Source organism: Brassica napus, chromosome A9 (genome assembly GCF_020379485.1).
Source record: "Brassica napus cultivar Da-Ae chromosome A9, Da-Ae, whole genome shotgun sequence".
Taxonomy (NCBI): Eukaryota; Viridiplantae; Streptophyta; class Magnoliopsida; order Brassicales; family Brassicaceae; genus Brassica; species Brassica napus.
The window spans coordinates 35,652,446-35,670,487 of record NC_063442.1 but is presented as its reverse complement, the minus strand read 5'-3'; the positions used below and the strand labels follow the sequence as shown (position 1 = coordinate 35,670,487).

Sequence of the window (18,042 nt, the reverse complement as noted above, 5' to 3'; positions counted from 1 at the left end):
CCATCACTATCAGATTAATATCAACATCTCTCCAAAGTCGTAACCCTATCATTTTTTCCTCTCCACCGACTGTCGTAACTTCTTATTCTCTTGCCTTTCCCCTTTTACCTCTTTCATTACTCTTTTCCAGATCCGTTTCACCACTACCTGGTCTAATCAATCCTTTTTATTGAACTTTAATCAATGGATTCCTTTCACCTTCTTCTTCGTTTCTATATTTATAAATCTCTTTTCATAGTTTATGTTTCCATTAAAATCCATAAGATTCTCTCAGATAACTATCTCCAAAGGCAACTCTTCAGTCTCCAGCGATCAGAAGACCAACGAAAAGACATTCGCTTCCTCCGCGACTATGAAGCCACACGGGAAGTCCACTGCTGCCTCGGCGATTGCGGCGAAACCTAACGGCAAGAGTGCTGTTTCATCTGCCATTCCGAAGAAGCAAAAATCTGCTGTTGCTCTCTCCTCCGCAGATTAGAATGGCAAAGTCTGTTATCCTCCTCGCTCACTTGAAAGTCGGGCATTGTAGTCGGAGTTTGTCAGATGCGGGAAAGCTTCTCCCTTTAAGCATGTAGTCTTCGTTTACTTCCACTCTCTATTAATGGGTTCTTGCCTCAGATTTCGTGTTGAGCGTACGTTCTCTCCTTTTTAATTTTCATTGTAGAATTTCCCATAAATTATTGAGATTTTTAATTTCAAGTGTCTCTCTGCAAATATTAAATTCTGAGAAAAGAAATGAACTCTGTGAGAATCTTCATGTGATCCAAGTAAAAAAGTTTCCACCTTTTTCAGTTGTCCTTAGTTCTGACTTCAGTCAACCCTTTGTGTATGTGTCTGCAGATAAGAGCAGTAAAGACCTTCATCTTTCGAGTGTTCAATCATCATCATCGGCATCTCATAAGAAAAAGAAGAAATACTTAGGAAAGCGATCTTCAAAAGCTTTCAACGAACTCAGACTTCCAACCATAAACTTCAGATCAAACTATGTTATGCTCTAGAGGTTCGATCGATGAGACTACTCTAACTCCAACTAGATCCATTACAGGTATTGCAGTTCCTGTCCAAGTGTTTAACCCTGATGGATTTCAAGATCACTGATAATGTCTAGTACACACAACATTGTCTTTACTATTATGTCACTCCAATCTCAAGTTTCCATGGTTTGATTCTCTGACCTGTTTGTGACATTTGGTAGAGATCAACTACTTGGTGCAGTTAAGTCACCCTAACTTATTTAAACTGATTGGTTATTGCTTGGAAGATGAACAACTGCTTCTTTTGTACGAGTTTATGCATAAGGAGTCTTGAGGATCGTTTGTTCACAAGTAAGTTCATAAATCAAAATTTATTGAAACTATCAGGCGATTGTTTGTTCTTATGTTTTAATTATGTTCAAGGAGATTATGTGTAGTTAAAGACATCACGTAGAGATTTGGTGCTTCGCTGTTAGCAATCGTGGTGACTTTCGTTACAGGATCTCATGACTGCTCCATGCGACGCTGGGATCGTACTGAAGAACCGTTCTTCCTCGAGGTAAATGACCCACTGCTTGAAGCCTTGAAGTTAATCCATTAAATTTTGCATAAAGAGCCAGAATCAGAAATATACAATAGATGCAGAAAGGGACCACGTGTGAAATTTGAGGAAGTTCTCAACTGTATATAAAAGTTCATTTTTCCCTTATTTTGATTCTTAACACGTGTTAAGGTTGCCTTGATGCAGCTAAAGAGCTTGCATTTCTTCATACGACCTTGTTTAAGTCATATACACCTTCTAAGATCTTGCTCTACTAGGTATTAACCCTCTTTCCGAAGTCTCAGTGCTGTCTTAATGAACTTAGAATGGTACTGACGTGGTTCTTTATGACAATCTATGACTACAATAGAAAACTATCAGACTTTGGTTTAGCAAGAGACTGTCCAAAGGGAGAAACAAGCTATGTTATTACAAGAGTCATGGGTACATTTGGCTATGCGGCTCCTCAGTATGTGTCAACATGTACATTCTATTTTTTTTTGATAAAAACAACATGTACATTCTTTTTTTTTTTTAACATGTACATTCTACATTCTATATATTCTCATATACCAAATTGGTTTTATTGTGAGTTTTCAAGAGTAGCCAAAGAAGCAATCATATATGATTCTATCTGTTTGTGTGATTCTCAGATCGGGATGCTCGCAGATTCTCGAGAAAGTGGGATTGATAAATAATGTTTGAGAAAACGTAAAGAGAGCCAAGTCACCGCTTAAAAAGGGAAGATGCAAATATATATATAGAACAAGGATAGCTTTTTTTTCTTTTACTGGAAAGATAATTTTTTAAAAAAAATAATATTAAAAGTTTATATTATTGCTAAGCAGAAACTATTTAAATTTTAGTGAACATTTAGAAATATATTTTTTACCCTCAGTTGAATATAACCCGAACTTCCACTATTTTAATTTTATTATTTTTAATAGATTATATGATTAATTTGATTTATATATATTTTACTTCTTATAGTTTAAATTTACATTCTACTTTAGTTATAATAATAAGTAAAATAAAATAAGTGTGCAAAAAATATCTTAAAACATAAATGATGGGGTTATTTTCGGCTGTATCCATTTATGATAGTTATAATAAAAATTCACTATAAACTTATACACATAGTTTAAGTAGGAGTTATTGGTTGTTGTATTTTAATGGATTTCAAAATTTAAACTAAATCTAGTACTACTATTAAAAACCGAATTGATTGAAGTCTCGGCGAGCACATGTAGCAGTGATTAGTCCGATGGAATAAACTCGATATCCACCTTCATTAAAGTAATTACTAGCCACTAATTACAGTTACTCTAATAATAAAACAAAAAAAGAACTCTCTTTCTTATTGAGGCCATCGTTATTAACTTAATTATCTACCGAGGGGCACTCTAAAAAAAGCAAAAGAAAGGCATTGAAAGTTCACACAGAGGGCGGATTTGCCACAGTATCAGAGTGTCACTTTCTCAATCAAAAGGTTCTCTCTTCTCCTTTTTCTCTCATCCTGCGCGAAACAAAAGAGAACATAACAAGAGAGAGTGAGAGAGAGAGAGTCTCACACAGACACAGAGTCTAGGTCCGCTTTGTAAATCTCTCTCTATCTCTGAACTTATCATATAGTTTCATCCTTCTTTCCATCACTTCGAGACAGAGAAACCCGAATCTCCCTTGCTTAGATCTGATCCTTTCCAAGCTCAAATTCGTTTTACCCTTTTCCAAAGATCGTAGCTTTCAGTATCTTCTTCGCAGGCGTTTCTATAAAAACCTTGTCTTTCTCGATTACCATGTTTAGCATGTGCATTCCATAGCTTCCGATGCTGCATGCAATCCCCAACACCCTTTCAGATTGCTTCAACGCGTTGATTTCTTCCTCTTCGATGCTCTGTTCCTCTACTGCATGTTCCTCGAGTCAACCAACCTTAGGGAAAAAGGTGTTACCTTTTGCCTCAATTTGGTGAAACTCTTCTTCGTTTGCTGCTGAGATTAGGGTTTTCTGATTTGTTGTGGGGTCAGGATCGTGTTTTATCTATCCATCTGTGTTGTGTTTTTATTTTAAAAGCGGTATGGATTCTCACAGGGAAGCTAGATCTCATCAGTCTTTGAATAGGCAAGGCTCTCTCTATAGCTTAACACTCGACGAGGTCCAAACCCACTTGGGGAGTTCTGGTAAAGCGCTTGGAAGCATGAATCTTGACGAGCTTCTCAAGAGTGTGTGCTCTGTTGATGGTAATCAGCCATCTTCCTTGGCAGCTCATGAAGGTCTCTCTCGTCAGGGGAGTTTGACTTTACCGCGGGATCTAAGCAAAAAGACAGTTGAAGAGGTCTGGAAAGACATTCAGCAGGATAAGAATGGAGGTGGTAGTGGTCATGAGAGGAGAGATAAGCAGCCTACCTTAGGTGAAATGACGCTTGAGGATTTGTTGTTGAAAGCAGGAGTGGTCACCGAGACAGTTCCTGGTTCGAACCATGGGAATGGTAGTGCTGGTATGGAGCAAAACATAGCTCAGGTTGCCCCATGGGTTCAGTATCATCAGCTTCCGTCAATGCCACAGCCTCAGTCGTTCATGCCGTATCCGGTTGCAGACATGCAAGCAATGGTGTCTCAGTCTTCTTTGATGGGTGGTTTATCAGATACGCAAACTCCAGGGAGGAAGAGGGTAGCTTCAGGGGAAGTTGTGGAGAAGACTGTAGAGAGGAAACAGAAGAGGATGATTAAGAACAGAGAGTCTGCTGCTCGTTCTCGAGCTAGGAAACAGGTGACAACAATCTTTCTGTAATTGCAAAATGTGGTGTTGTTATTAGTCTAGCCATATCTTATACTGGGTGCTGATGAGCAGGCTTACACTCATGAGCTAGAGATCAAAGTTTCACGGTTAGAAGAAGAAAACGAAAGACTCAGGAGGCAAAAGGTAATGTTTTGTAGCCTTGGCCCATATGGTTATACATGCATTGATTGTGATTGGTGTTAAAATTGAACATGTATTTATTTTTTTGGATTCGAATTAGAAGGAATGGTAGATGATAGGAGATTTAGTTAAGTATGGAATTGGGCACAAGCATAGTAGACAGTAGAGAACAAGTCTTTGTTGTTTGTTTGCTTCTTGTAAGAGTCGTTTGGCTCATTACACTCGACATTTACAACATATTTTTTCTCATGACAAACTTGTAATTGATAGTTTCCGTTACATTGTTTGTTTTCTATTTACTTTGCAGGAGGTAGAGAAGATCCTCCCAAGTGCACCACCACCACTTGATCCCAAGAGGCAGCTGAGGAGGACAAGCTCAGCTCCTTTCTGATCTCAAAACTTCTTTTTTTTCTTCTGCTTTTGTGTCGGTTTGCTTATAAAAAAAGAGAGGAAAACAGTTTGTTTCTTTGTACATTCTTGACTTGGAGCAATTCTGTTAAGTTTCTTAAGAACATTCTTAGTTATTTTAGTTTCAACAACAATCTTTTTCTCGAGTATAAGAATTGAAAACATCACTTTGTTGACAGTCTGAAAAATGAATCACAAAGAGGAAAACTGTTTGAATTTGCCAAGCCTTATACTAATGGGCCAGCTTTGTTCTCAAATGTAGACATTAGCTTAAACTTTCATCATAAGAACTTGTTTGCTATATGTTCTGCTATAGCCAAGCTTGAAGTCAAACCAGGCGACTCGATGCCAAAGAGATTCACAAGACCAGGAACTCCATGAGTCTCCTCTCCCTGCATATCAATAACACAAGCGCTTTCATAACAAAACCAAAGATATAGGGAACAGTGTTAGAGTTATATGTCTAATGCTTTTGAGAACAAAAGTTTACCTGTATGATAAAATCTACTGGATGCTGTTTTGGTCCGGAAAGCTTGGGACGGATGCCTGAATAACCCGGTTCCAATGATCCATCTTTGAGATCAGGGTAGTACTTTCTGATCTCTGGGTAGAATTTCTCAGCTCGTTGTGGGTTTACACCATAATCAAATCTGGATTCAAACAGCATGAAGAAGAAATATCATTAGTAACTTCATAATAGACGAGAGAGAGGAGACTTTCATGACAGATGCAACCATTACTTGTTGAGGAAGCTTGATGTGTCGTCTCTGCATTCAATCCACTCAACATCAGGACCAAACTTCACAAGCCCATTCAAATCAACAGTGACATGAACACCAAGACCTCCTTCCTCAGGTATAGGATACACAAGTTTATCAAAAGGAGGAGACTTAGCACCGGACAGCGTGAAGTAGCATCCACGAGCATAGTGAGACGAAGGAATGAACCGGTGACCTAACCCATGGAATCTCTTTGCCAGAGCTTGAGCACCTAACCCCGCGGAGTTAACAACGAGGTTAGGTATCAGCTCAAGCTCAGCTACTACTCCCTCACACCGAGACTCAACCGATCCAGTTTCAGCAACAAACAAATGCATCTTCTCTTCTTCAACACGACCGCTTAAAACCACTGTATTGTATGAGAACGTTGCGTGACTGTTCTCTGCTTGTCCCTGTAGTTAGTTACCCCTGTACATCATGGAATCAAAACTCTTTCCTACTCCATAAACTCAAAGATCATATCAAAGCACAGAGGAGATGATACAGTACCACTAAAGATAGCATGAAGGAATGCGTATCCACAATCCCAGACTCAGGAGACAGCAATGCTTTAACACATCGAAGCTCCGGCTCCATCCTCATTGCTTCAAAACCTTCCAACATCCTTAAACCCGAGACTCCATTCAAAGTTCCAAGATGCATCAACAGATCAAGCTTCGGTATCTCAGATGATCCTGTAGCAACCACAAGCTTACCAATCTTCCTGTGAACGATTCCATGTTCAGAGCAATACCTATACAACAGTTCCCTCCCTCTTACACAAAACTTGGCCTGATCAAAATCCAAAAAGATTGTGCCTTTAGTGAGTTTTGAGGACTTTGATTGCGACCCTTAAGATAAAGACTGTATCTTTAGAGAGTTTAGTAGACTTTGAATCGACCCTCGAGATAAAGATACAGCTTTAGAGGACTTTGATTGCGACCCTTTGATCGAAAGGTTGTACCTTTAGAGAGTTTGGAGGATAATAGATTCCGGCGTGGATGACCTCGCTGTTGCGGGAACTCGTGACTGTGCCGAACGATGACGCGGCGTCGAGGATAAGCACTTCTCTCCCGCGGAGACTGAGCTCGCGCGCCACCGCTAAACCCACGACTCCGGCACCGATCACGACGGCGTCGACTCTCTCTTTAGCTATAGTTTCCGCTCCGCCGCTTACTCCTCTTCCGTTGAGCAGTTTCCAGGTTGGTTTTAGATTCCTCTTTGACAATCTCGTCCATCTTCTACCAAGAGAAGCTAGCATCTTCTTCTTCTTCTTTGAATCTTCTCCTGAAGCAAATGTGGTAGTGCATAGATACCATAAATGCTGATGGGCTTTTCTTATTGGGCTTTACTTACATGTTCCAGCCCAGAGCTTTACTTAAAACGCTGCCGTTTCAGTTCAGCGGTGAGGCACTTTCTCTCTTCTTCCTCTAATTTTCATTCTTTGTACTTTCTCTCCTTCACAATCACAACCCATAAGTCCCATGGCCGTGACCAGCTGGTACCCGTTTCTTTCTGCTGTTTTAAATTTGTAATCGAAATTTAAAATTCAGTTCCTTTAATCAATAGGCTGCCAAAAAGGATTGATCTTGGCCTTGATTTTGAAGTATTTGTGTAAAAATGTCTAGTTGAATTGTAGAAGTAGTTGGTGGCAGCACCTTTTTGATATGTTGAGCCACTGTTGTTCTTGAATTGAATCCACTTTGAGTTTTTTTGTTGGGTGTGAAACTGATGTGCCCAAACTTTGTGGTTTAGGAAGTAAGCTGCATGTGGGTCAGATAGACCAACGTTTCTTCTATCTGTTTCATGGGATTAGCCATCACCGTGGCATTACCTAACTGTGGAACTAAGTTCTTGCCAAGGAGGAAGGGTGCTTTCGCCCTTGCCGTTTGCTTCGAGTTTTGTTCTCTCTGTCATTTCCTTCATCCTGCTCGGCCTTCATTGGTCAGACGTCAAAGGTATGTTCTTAAGAGACCATAACTAAGCCATGGTTTGGTACTTTATTGTGCTAAGGAGTAGTAAAGTGAGGTCCTTAAGTTTGCAAGCCTATTGCTTGTACTTGTATTGTATCAGACTGAACTATATCCAAGCCATGGTTTGTTGCTTTATTGTACTAAGGAGAGTAGTAAGGTCCTTCAGATTTTGCTTAATTCCTGTGGAAGCATTCCCTTTTGCACACATCTGCTTGTTGGTTCATGTGTCTTAAAGAAGATCTGACGATGATTTCATCTTTCTAATGTCCAATTTTAAATGTCTTTTAGATTTTCCAGGACATGGACAACAGTTAGGAGCTCGGTTGGTGGGAGCAGAACAGATCCACCATCCGGTTCTTCGAGTAATAAAAGCTCCACACGTCCAAGACTACTCAAAGCCATACAAGATCTCAGAACTAAACTTCTGGTGAAAATTCAGGAGATAAAGAAAGATCTCCCCAAGAAACTGCTCTTTCTCTTGGTGGGATTTTACTCTGCAACTGCTTTCTCTACGTTTATAGGACAAACAGGAGACTGGGATGTTTTATCCGCTGCATTGGCTGTGATCGTAGTGGAATGCATCGGAGCTTTAATGTACAGAGCATCCATTCCTTTAATCAACAAGATGCGGAGCATGATAACCATGTTTAACTATTGGAAGACTGGACTCGCCCTTGGACTGTTCCTTGACTCGTTCAAGTAAGTTAGTTAGACACATCATTCATCTTTAAGCTTTTGTGGATTCCAATGAATGAAAAAACTCTTGGCTGCGTTACAGGTTTTAGCTCAGACCTTGGAAGGGGCAACACAACCGAGAAACCTGGCGCTCTAGAATGGACAGTGACCAGCAAAATTTGACAAGCTGTGTCTCCTTTTATGCCATGAAGGTTGTCAAGACTTAAACTCAGGTCACTGCAAGACATGGGATCATCAAACCCTCTGATCTACACAAGGCAAGTCACCTGCAAACAGTGCTAGAGTCGTGTCTGTATAGCCTTGTCTGTATTTGGTTGCATCGTTGCAGATGGTTACGTTTAATATAAGCATTGATTCTCTGAGTTATTTTCTCCCATTTATATATATATTTTTTTTCAAGATAACAGATCAATTAGCTTCAACTTGAAGTATCACAAGCTCACAAACATCTTATGGACCCAACACAAGTATCTAACAAACCTTCAGAATAACGGAAGAAGACAGTGATGATTCGACGTCGTATTGAATATCTCTCGCTTAGGCGGTTCTTAAACACCTTCCAAAAGTCCCACATCGGTAAGACAGAGAAACGTTAGTATAACCTTAGCACTATAAAAGAGAAGCGAAGCCCAACTCACAAATCATACCTTTCTCGGCCTTTTGGCTAAGATCAAGTGTAGTATCTGTTCTTATCAGTTTAATATCTGATATGTGGGCCATCGGTCCGCTCGATATTAACTCTATTTTTTAAGGGAGAAAGCCCACTAAGATAGCTTGCTATCTGGGCTTTCAAGAGTCGTCCATGCGTTGCACTATTGCACGGACTGGCTCAACCCGCCATATCAACAGTTAATAACTTTAATCCGATAATTAAGTTTAAAGTAAACATTAACAAATAAAAGTTTTATAAATTAATCACTCTGTTCCTCAGAGTCGAAGATGGCGAACCCTAGGAGGACAGTGACGGAGAACCATAGATTCTCACCGTTGATCAATCTACTGAAGAAGCCTCAAGCGTTTCCTCTGCTTCTCTCCTTCTTCCTCTTCCTCACATGGATCACTCTCAGGTTACAGCACTCTTCTCACCTATCTTCGTCTTCTTCGCATACGAAATCAGCAGCGAAGAGTCACCATCATCCTGATTCGGAAGTCCTCGACGGAGACGATAAGGTTAATCTGATCCGGTTTGATACAGCGTCGATCTCGCCTGTTAGAAAAGACGATCGTGGGTGGTTGCTTGATCCCGTTGCTCTTGCTCGTGATTCTCAGCTCCACGGTTCGTCTCTACTGATTCGATTCCGTAGTTGAGTACATTGGAACTGAGAAAACCATTTAGCTTAAGGGAGATAAAGAGTTCTAAGTATCTTTAGAAGCATGTATTAGCTTTCACCAATGAGTCAGTGAAGAGAGCTTATACATAGGAATGGATGATAAGTTTTGATCCATTTGTAGTCTGTGAATAGTGACTGCTTAATTGTCAAGTTTGATTAATTGTGTAATCAGAAGGTTTCTCTTTACTTGGAGCTGGAGTTTTCACATTCTTGGTTTTTGCTTTGTTTGCAGGTGGAGCAGCCACGTGTGTTTCCATTCATGTTGGTGAAATTAAGCCTGGTGAATTGAGGGGAAACCACAGACACCATACTTGTAACGAGACGTTTGTCATATGGGGAGCCAAGACGAGATTCAGGGTAAGTCCATAGTGAAACCTTTGGTAGGAAGGAATATCTGTTTTTTTTTGTTTATCTAAGTATGCAAATGGTAAAGTGATATGTATTGTTAAATGAGATAGAAGAGAGCGTTGACAGATTGCATTAGGCCAGCTTAACTAACTATGTTTATCATAACGTTACTCTTTGGACGAGTATAAAGTAGGGATTGAACATATGCAAGAGCAGACTGTATTTGGTTGGTTTTGAGGTTTTGGAGGTGTTAAGGGTCTCTAGAAGAAACCTTAGAGTAGAGTTTCTGATTTGGGTTCTCGCTTATTTGGTCTTTGATCCTGCAGTGTTGTAGGAGATAATCACTCTGAATCATAAAGATGTTGTGACTATCATCCTTGATCAGTGATCAGTGACCCACTAATCATCGTATTAGGTTGAAAAAAAAACGAATTACTATTTTTAGATGCTTAGTGATGTGGTAAATGGACTCGTCTTACATAGTCTAATCCCTTTGTCTATGACAGTTGAGCCTTGGTTTACCATTTCCTTACTACTGACCTTCGGGTCAAAATGAGCCAAACTCATCGATCTGACATTGTTTATGGATTTATCTTTAATGAATACGTGCAGCTGGAGAATCACAAGGTGGAAAAAGGCTATGCAGAAGTGTTAATTGGAGAGGATGAAGTAGCTGTAGCGGTTAGCCCTAGTGGCACAGCACATGCTATAGTAAATGTCGATCCTGTGCGTTCTACTTTCTTAATCGGCTGCCAAGACAGTAATATGCACAACAGCTCAACTAGCGACTACAAAGTATGGAAAGATCTTTAATCCCATATTTGTTTAGTTTCTTCATTTGGATTTTCATTGGTCTTTTATGTAATCAGCTTTCTCTGGTTTCTTTCTTTCGAGCTCTTATTTGTATAGAATAGGCTTTTTTTGTTTCTTTTGTCAGTGTCTGTTACTCTGATTATTAACCCTGAAACTTCCAATGTCTAGAGTTCATTGTTACGTTTCATGATACTACAGGACTTGCAAGATTTGATTACATTAGAAACATAAATTGTCACCTACAAATATGCAAATTGATGTGAGGTCTCAAACCAGAAGGCCATTAAAGATATCACCACTTAGTCCACACAACAAACAAAAAAAAATATCTACTCTGACCAGCATGCTGCACGCACATGGACATGAATCTTAAGGAGCACTCATAATCATGGCCTTTGTTTCTCATGGAGCGTCGTGTTAAGCTCCTAATGCTAATTTGATTAAGGTTCTAATTGATGGAATCAGTCGTCTTTAATTAGTACACTGTTCCTGGACTGTTTTATATGTTTCAATATTTGGAGCAACAGAGATTATTTACAGAATCTGAATTTAGAAGCTAGGGCCATTATTACAATGTATTTTACCACTTTAATGAACTTAGTTGGATACTTGGATGTAAACAAAGAGTAACTTAGTAAACCACTAATAAACTGAAAAGAAGAAGATAAAAGACATTATGATGTCTATAGCTCATGATATATCGCATTTTAAAAGCATCAGTATTTGCCATGTGCCTATTGGACCAACAAAAGTTAAAAAGGTAAAATAAAAGTGAAAAGATAAAAATAATAAAGAAAAGCAAAACCTAAATCACAAAATGGAATAATCTTTTAATTTTACCGTTGGAATTGTGTAAAAAAAACAATATTGAGTGTTTGACCCAAAAAAAAAACAATATTGAGTAAATGGGAATTTAAGGTTTCCAGCTATATAGAAAAACAAAGAGGTCAAAGAGAAAGAAAAAAAACACACAAAGAAGGGAATATGAAGAAGAGTAAACGAGAGAACTTGCTTTCTCCTTCATCTTCATGGCGGGATAATCATTACCCTTCCCGGAGAAACTCAAACTCCTCCGCCGTATCCTCCGGCTGCCTCCCCGGATTCTTCAAGCTCTTCCTCTGCACCTTCAACTTCTCATCCAGCCGCCGCAAATCTATCACCTTAGGATCTAAGAAACAAGAACAGATAGCCATCGTTTACGCTTCTCCTCCAGAAGATACATCAAACGTAGACGGCGGAGGAACCGTCGAGCCGCCGCTTCAACCCAACGAAGGAGTGGAGCAAGAAGCTGCGAGGGTGAGTCTTGTGGGTGCGTTAGAGAAATGTGATCGTGACTTAGAGGAGCTTCGGAGAACCATCGAAGTCCTCAAAACCACTTACGTTCTGCAAAAGAAGGTTTCACCGGAGACGGCGCGTGATGATATCAAATTCTCAAGCACCGGTGAGTTCCCATATGATCAAATTTTAACTAAACCTCTCTCATCAAGTTTATGGTCCAGTTATTACCTACTAATCACAAAATAAAACTCAACTTAATTATTTTCAAACGTGAGATACCTAATCAATAATCACAAACTCTAGTTAGAAACATTAAGAGAACATTGTGTAAGTTTCTTAACATTTACACCCCAAAAAAAAAACATTGTGTAAGTCAAAGCAGCAACAAATAGTGAGTAAATAGAAAGATCAAAGAGTTTTGTCTCTTTGGTTGGTGGTGAGATCATGAGTGTGTCCAATAGTGGAAGACAGTCTCATCGTATTGTCTTATTTATTAGTAAAAGATAGAGATAATAAACAAATGTAGTTTCTCTAACAAATTCATGCATGCATGGAAGGTGTTATTTGATTTGAGGTCTCATTTGTCATCAGTTGAGTTCACTCCAGAGTTTATTGGCAATTGGCAATAAGGATAATGTTTAAATTAATATTAAGTCAAAAGGGTAGGGTGGAATAATCAAATGGTGAAGTTTAGTCTCAGTCTAATCTAACATCAATTTATGGCTAATTAAAGTGCAAAAGAGAGTAAAGAAAGAGGCATGTTAGACAAATGATGAAGGAAGGAAGCAGCTTTTAGGGGCCTTTATTCCTTTATTTGAATCCCACTTTTACTTTCTCATTATTTAGGCCCCCACCCATTATTTTATTTATTCCTGATTCTGACCCACAAACTGTTTTTTTTAAAAGCCCCACAAACTGTTTGATGGTACCAAATCAAGAATATCACTTTTTAAGCAAAATGATTATACAAGCATAAATTGTATATACCTATGTTGTTAGAATAAAACAATTCGTATAATTTTGTCTACACCCTATTGCATAGTTAAGTTTCTTTGTAGTATTTCAAAACAAAAGGGTATTTTTAAAAATATTTTTTAAAAATTTGTGGATGAAGCCAGCTTTATAATATTGGTATATGCTTGGTCTTATTTTCATGTAAAATAAGAAAATTTAATAGGAATCTAGGTGTGTACACAAGAATGGTTGTTTTTTAAAAAATTGACAACAATAGATGATTTAGACAAAAACAATAAATTTTCGTTTTGATAACTACATAATGATAAATGGATAATATACTCATAAACTGGCAAGGTGAATCTGTTTGAAACTTAGATAACAAGACCTATTCTAGAGAAGTATCATCAGTTTTTACTTAATTTCTATGTGTTTTTGTTCTTTCAGATTAATTATGTTTTTCAATGTATTTCTGGTTATTGTTTGTACTTTTTATGAATAAATAACAATAGTTGTTAACGAAAGAAACAGGTTGTCTTATAAAATTATTTTATTTGCTTAACAGTGGTAGGAGATGCCGTCGTGGGGACGCAAATGAATAAGAACACGAAGACGACACTACAAGAAACAGACACTGACACAACAATGTTGTCGACGATGATGAACGATCACGAGTACAAAAACAACACAACCTACAAAGTCAACCACATTAATCTAATCACTAGACCCGACCATTACGCCATGCACGACGTCATTCCCAAGAGAGCAACGCCAGAGTCACGTGACACGGCGCCAATTATGGTGCGGAAGGTAGGACGGAGCTTGATGGAGAGCGTGAACGAGGTTAGTGAGGACATAGCATCTGGTCAACAAAGAGAAGTGGCTAAGATTGGTTTGGCACTTCATGACCATATCTGCCGGGATCTGATTTCGGAGACCGTTCACGACCTATCCTCATTCTCCCACTACGACGACGACGAGTGTCATAAGTTGACAGTGGATTCTGCTAATTGTTACGGACGAGGAAGTGGACGTGGACACATCAGACGTGGAAGTACCAACTCACTCCCACTCGACGCATGTAGAAGAAAATTAGTGTTCTGATGTGATCGATCTCTGAGGTTATTTGTATGTCTTAGGCACGACAGTTTTCACCAATAACACGTTTTGCAGCTTATGTTTTCTAATTTTTTATTAATCCATTAAATGCTAATTGAAAAACATTAGAAAAAATAACTTATGTTTTCAAGTTATTTATATCCCAACCTACTGATATATCATTTTCTCATATTTCTCAAACTAAATATATAGAAACCATTTAGTTACTAGAGCATTACAATGAATGCCACTAATATAATCTTTCACATTTGCTCGACAAAATAGCATTTAAACCTTTATAAAACATCGTATCTTTTAGGACCCCAATGTGTACCTACAAAAATATATATGTACGAGTTATTATAATTGATCTTCATAAAAAGTAAACTACAAAGATATTTTATCTGTGTATGGTTATAATCATCAATATATTTGTGTAAAAAAGTTAAGGAAATGTTATCTTACACTTCATATACTTAAGGTGATCTGTTTATATGGCTTACAATCATATTTCTATGCCAAGAATCTTTTTTTTACTGAATAATGCCAAGACTCTTATTCAGGGATGCCTACCTTACTAAACATAGCATGTGTTATAATCAGTGGATCAAGATTTTCAATAGTTTTTTTTTTTGCTAAAAGGTTTTCAATAGTTCACAGTTGAATAAACTGTATAATTTGGACGTAGCAATTTATCGACCAAAACAAAAAATGTTTAAATATAAAGAAAAATATAAATGTGGACGCCAGGTTGTTTGTGATCTAAAAGTCTTTGACTTCATGTTATTTTGATGGCCACGAATAATTTGTTTTGAATATCAAAAATCTACGTAAATGTGAAAACTATATAAGCAAGGCAAAATATTGGTTTAAAGAAGAATATAGATGTTTGTATTATTCGCAAGTGCCAAAAAAAGGAATTTGTTAACAATGTTAAGCTTGGTATATATGTAATCTATTTATATTGTTCTTCTTCATATATATTGACATAGACTAAGACGATGAGGATGTAAAATTTATCATTAATCATAAAAATACTAAAGAAGTAATTAAAAAACATATTCTATTTGTCTTATCATATCATAGCGCGGTGAATCAAACACTTAAACACTTATGGTGATTACTTGTTTCGACTAGCTATATGAATAAAAAGATAAAATATAAAAAAAATAAGAAAATAAAAATAAAAAGGAGAAAAAGATACAGTGCTCCATTAGGATTTTCTTCATTGGACATGTCAAATTTGGCCATCTCCTTTTCATCCCCACTTCTTACTCGGGCATGAATGCGTCTATATTTCTCAATTAATTCATGATCTTTCTTTATTATCTTACGCCTCTTTTTCTGAAGCTCTTCAAACAGTTTCTTTTGATCAAAGTCACCGGTGACCACAATTCTTTTGTTTTGTATATCCACCACACAATTTTCAACCCCTAACCATGCGTCATTTAGAAAAAATAATTACTACAATATAAAATACTAATATATTGTCACCAAATCTATATATCTGAACTATGTGATTTTTCTTAAAAACGTTGCATATTATATTACCTTCGAATTTGGAAATCACTTTTCGGATGTATACCTCGAGCTCCTGACTCGCAGGTCTTAAATTGTACTCGACTTCACGTATACTTGAACTTATCAAAGAAAAGCTGAAACACATGTATAGTATATTAACCAACAAGAAACAAATTGACTGGCACCTTAATCATTAATGGAAAACTGAAAATATGAAAGTTATCTACCTCCTTTCAGGTTTATCATCAGTTTGCTTTATTTCTGGATTTGCTTCCTTTTTAGGGACTATATTAGATTGTCCATTCTTTTCTGGAACTACATCGGATTTCTTAGTCATAGTCAAAACTTCTGCGCTTTTTCCAAGTGTGCCAATTAGCATTGTAAGAAGAATATAAAATCACAAAAATCTTATTCAAATTACATAGAAAATGTAGAGATATAAGTTACTCTATGTACTTGCCTGGATTATATTTTGGTGATCTTTTTGACCAGCAGCGACGCGCCATATTCACATTCCAAACAAGAAATCTTCTCACCGTATAACACCTCTTATGAAGAGGTTGAACCCTAACAATATATATTTTTTTCCGAAGGGAGAAAAAATGTGCCAATTAGCATGATAAGAAGAGTATTAAACACACAAAAGTCTTATTTAAGTGTAGATATATAATTCACTCTACATACTTGTCTGGACTATGTCTTGGTGATCTCTTTGACAAGCAGCAACACACCATATTAGAATTCCAAATAAGAAATCTTCTCACAGTATAACACCTCTTATGAAAAGGTTGAACCCTAACAATATATATATTTCCAAGGGAGAAAAAAGTGTACCAATAAGCATTGTAAGAAGAGTATAAAATCTCAAAATTCTGACTCAAATTACATAGAAATGTGAAGATATAAGTTGCTCTACGTACTTGTCTTGATTATTTTTTGGTGATCTCTTTGACCAGCAGCTACACACTATATTCAAACTCCAAACAAGAAACACCAGTTCTAATAATCTTTTCACCGTATAACACCTTTATGAAAAGGTTGAAACCTAACAATATATATATATATATATATATATATATATATATATATATATATATATTAACGATGACTATGTGTATAAAAAGATCTGTGACATATAGATAATATTTGCGCACACACACACACACACATATATATATATTACAGAAAGGGAAACGATGACTATGTGTATGAAAGATATATGACTTGTATATATAAATATTTGCATATAGATATATGTATTACAGAGAGGGAAACAATGACTATGTATATATATATTACAGAAAGAGAAATGATGACTATGGGTTGAAAAGATATATGCCTTATATATAGATAATATTTTCACATAGATATATTTCTCAATACAGATGTTACAAAACAAAAAGAAAGAAATACTACTTAATTTATTTTCTTTATATTCACAGTGTATCCAAGTTTTGTATTTATAAACAAGATTTTATATTTACGTCTTTTATTGATTAGTTTGGTTTCTATAATAAATTTATTATTAGAAAATATATTGATTTTCATTTATTTTTATGAAAACTTTACCAAAAGATGATTTGCTATCGTTCCTACTTATGTTTCTTTATAAATATATACTCTTTAAGATAATTACTTCTTAACTATATATTTGTTTGTATTTACGAATATATAATTTTTTTATGAACCTATTTATATTGTTTATAATATACATATTTTAATTGTAAATATCATATAAATTGGTTGGTGAATGTATATAAACTGCTAATACAGTATCGTAAATATTTTTATCATACATTTGACCTATATTTTATTTGAATAATCTAAAAATTAAGCTGTATTGATGATATTTAACTTCTCGTAGTACTAAAGAAGTTACAATGATTTTGTGATTGTTACATATTGGTTATGTACACAAACATACTTGAAATCCTTTTATTAAATTATTTGAATCAGAAGAAATATGTGAATGGAATTTAAATATTTTTGATAGATAATAGGAAATGAAAATATTATATGAAGAAAAATATATACTTAAAAATATGAGAAATGAATTCGAATAGCCATTAAAGATGTTTTTATTAAAGGAGTAAATGATAATCATATCATTTCCTATATATATATATATATATATTACAGAAAGAGAAAAAATGATTATGTGTATATAAGATATATGACTTATATAGTGATAAATTATATTTGCACATAGATAAATTTTTCATTACATATTAGGCGGCTTCGACATATTTATCTGAAACCAAAGAACCAAATTGAATAGAACCAAAGAGAGATATGGTTCGGATTTGGATCATACCAATTATCTAAAGGAATTTTATATTTCTAGAACCAAAGAACCGGAATCGAACGAGAGAATCAAATCAATTGGTATCCAAATTTATATGATATATATTATAAATATTAACTAGTTTCA

At 36.4% G+C, this 18,042-nt stretch overlaps 6 protein-coding genes and 1 non-coding gene across 8 annotated transcripts; 5 read left to right on the top strand and 2 right to left on the bottom strand.

The window, feature by feature from the left end:
• Positions 1-2,715: 2,715 nt before the first annotated feature.
• LOC125578453 (ABSCISIC ACID-INSENSITIVE 5-like protein 2) lies at positions 2,716-5,019 on the top strand. Its single transcript, XM_048741199.1, has 3 exons — positions 2,716-4,283; positions 4,365-4,436; positions 4,741-5,019. The coding sequence occupies exons 1-3, from the start codon at positions 3,591-3,593 to the stop codon at positions 4,822-4,824; spliced, it is 849 nt and encodes a 282-aa protein (XP_048597156.1). The 5' UTR covers positions 2,716-3,590; the 3' UTR covers positions 4,825-5,019.
• On the bottom strand, positions 4,930-7,407 carry LOC125578197 (L-2-hydroxyglutarate dehydrogenase, mitochondrial-like). The gene is made up of 6 exons (XM_048740537.1): positions 7,388-7,407; positions 6,564-6,945; positions 6,110-6,391; positions 5,582-6,012; positions 5,332-5,491; positions 4,930-5,233 (listed from the first exon to the last, which is right to left on the bottom strand). Exons 1-6 carry the CDS (start codon positions 7,405-7,407, stop codon positions 5,123-5,125), a joined length of 1,386 nt encoding a protein of 461 aa, XP_048596494.1. The 3' UTR covers positions 4,930-5,122.
• On the top strand, positions 6,988-9,107 carry LOC106368055 (ycf20-like protein). 2 transcript variants are annotated; one of them, XM_013807932.3, is made up of 4 exons: positions 6,989-7,100; positions 7,355-7,557; positions 7,861-8,271; positions 8,351-9,107. In XM_013807932.3, the coding sequence occupies exons 2-4, from the start codon at positions 7,406-7,408 to the stop codon at positions 8,355-8,357; spliced, it is 570 nt and encodes a 189-aa protein (XP_013663386.2). In that variant the 5' UTR covers positions 6,989-7,100; positions 7,355-7,405; the 3' UTR covers positions 8,358-9,107. The 2 variants fall into 2 exon arrangements, with proteins under 2 accessions (XP_013663387.2, XP_013663386.2); XM_013807933.3 differs by lacking the exon at positions 8,351-9,107 and having other exon boundaries at positions 6,988-7,100; positions 7,861-8,275.
• On the top strand, positions 8,912-9,106 carry LOC125578868. The gene has a single exon (XR_007316950.1). It is a non-coding gene; the product is annotated as a U2 spliceosomal RNA (small nuclear RNA).
• LOC125578454 lies at positions 8,924-10,952 on the top strand. The gene is made up of 4 exons (XM_048741200.1): positions 8,924-9,116; positions 9,200-9,544; positions 9,832-9,956; positions 10,560-10,952. Exons 1-4 carry the CDS (start codon positions 9,071-9,073, stop codon positions 10,758-10,760), a joined length of 717 nt encoding a protein of 238 aa, XP_048597157.1. The 5' UTR covers positions 8,924-9,070; the 3' UTR covers positions 10,761-10,952.
• A 711-nt stretch (positions 10,953-11,663) lies between these two features.
• Positions 11,664-14,167, top strand: BNAA09G36090D. The gene is made up of 2 exons (XM_013807935.3): positions 11,664-12,201; positions 13,558-14,167. Exons 1-2 carry the CDS (start codon positions 11,745-11,747, stop codon positions 14,094-14,096), a joined length of 996 nt encoding a protein of 331 aa, XP_013663389.2. The 5' UTR covers positions 11,664-11,744; the 3' UTR covers positions 14,097-14,167.
• Positions 14,168-15,210: 1,043 nt separating this feature from the next.
• LOC106364939 (heavy metal-associated isoprenylated plant protein 18) lies at positions 15,211-16,345 on the bottom strand. Its single transcript, XM_048740536.1, is given in 6 exon segments — positions 15,211-15,258; positions 15,261-15,523; positions 15,642-15,724; positions 15,839-15,959; positions 16,072-16,178; positions 16,296-16,345. Coding segments are annotated over 6 exon segments (672 nt in total).
• Positions 16,346-18,042: the final 1,697 nt, after the last annotated feature.

Excerpts from the sequence above, each read along its gene's own strand:
- LOC125578453 (XM_048741199.1), top strand. The coding sequence starts at position 3,591 with ATGGATTCTCACAGGGAAGCTAGATCTCATCAGTCTTTGAATAGGCAA. Across the intron at positions 4,284-4,364 it reads GTTCTCGAGCTAGGAAACAG|GCTTACACTCATGAGCTAGA; the intron begins GTGACAACAATC and ends GCTGATGAGCAG. Across the intron at positions 4,437-4,740 it reads AAAGACTCAGGAGGCAAAAG|GAGGTAGAGAAGATCCTCCC; the intron begins GTAATGTTTTGT and ends TTTACTTTGCAG.
- LOC106368055 (XM_013807932.3), top strand. The coding sequence starts at position 7,406 with ATGGGATTAGCCATCACCGTGGCATTACCTAACTGTGGAACTAAGTTC. Across the intron at positions 7,558-7,860 it reads TCATTGGTCAGACGTCAAAG|ATTTTCCAGGACATGGACAA; the intron begins GTATGTTCTTAA and ends AATGTCTTTTAG.
- LOC125578197 (XM_048740537.1), bottom strand. The coding sequence starts at position 7,407 with ATGAAACAGATAGAAGAAAC. Across the intron at positions 6,392-6,563 it reads ATCCTCCAAACTCTCTAAAG|GCCAAGTTTTGTGTAAGAGG; the intron begins GTACAACCTTTC and ends GATTTTGATCAG. Across the intron at positions 5,234-5,331 it reads CAGTAGATTTTATCATACAG|GGAGAGGAGACTCATGGAGT; the intron begins GTAAACTTTTGT and ends ATTGATATGCAG.
- LOC125578454 (XM_048741200.1), top strand. The coding sequence starts at position 9,071 with ATGCGTTGCACTATTGCACGGACTGGCTCAACCCGCCATATCAACA. Across the intron at positions 9,117-9,199 it reads CTCAACCCGCCATATCAACA|AGTCGAAGATGGCGAACCCT; the intron begins GTTAATAACTTT and ends TCTGTTCCTCAG. Across the intron at positions 9,545-9,831 it reads TCGTGATTCTCAGCTCCACG|GTGGAGCAGCCACGTGTGTT; the intron begins GTTCGTCTCTAC and ends CTTTGTTTGCAG.
- BNAA09G36090D (XM_013807935.3), top strand. The coding sequence starts at position 11,745 with ATGAAGAAGAGTAAACGAGAGAACTTGCTTTCTCCTTCATCTTCATGG. Across the intron at positions 12,202-13,557 it reads TATCAAATTCTCAAGCACCG|TGGTAGGAGATGCCGTCGTG; the intron begins GTGAGTTCCCAT and ends TTTGCTTAACAG.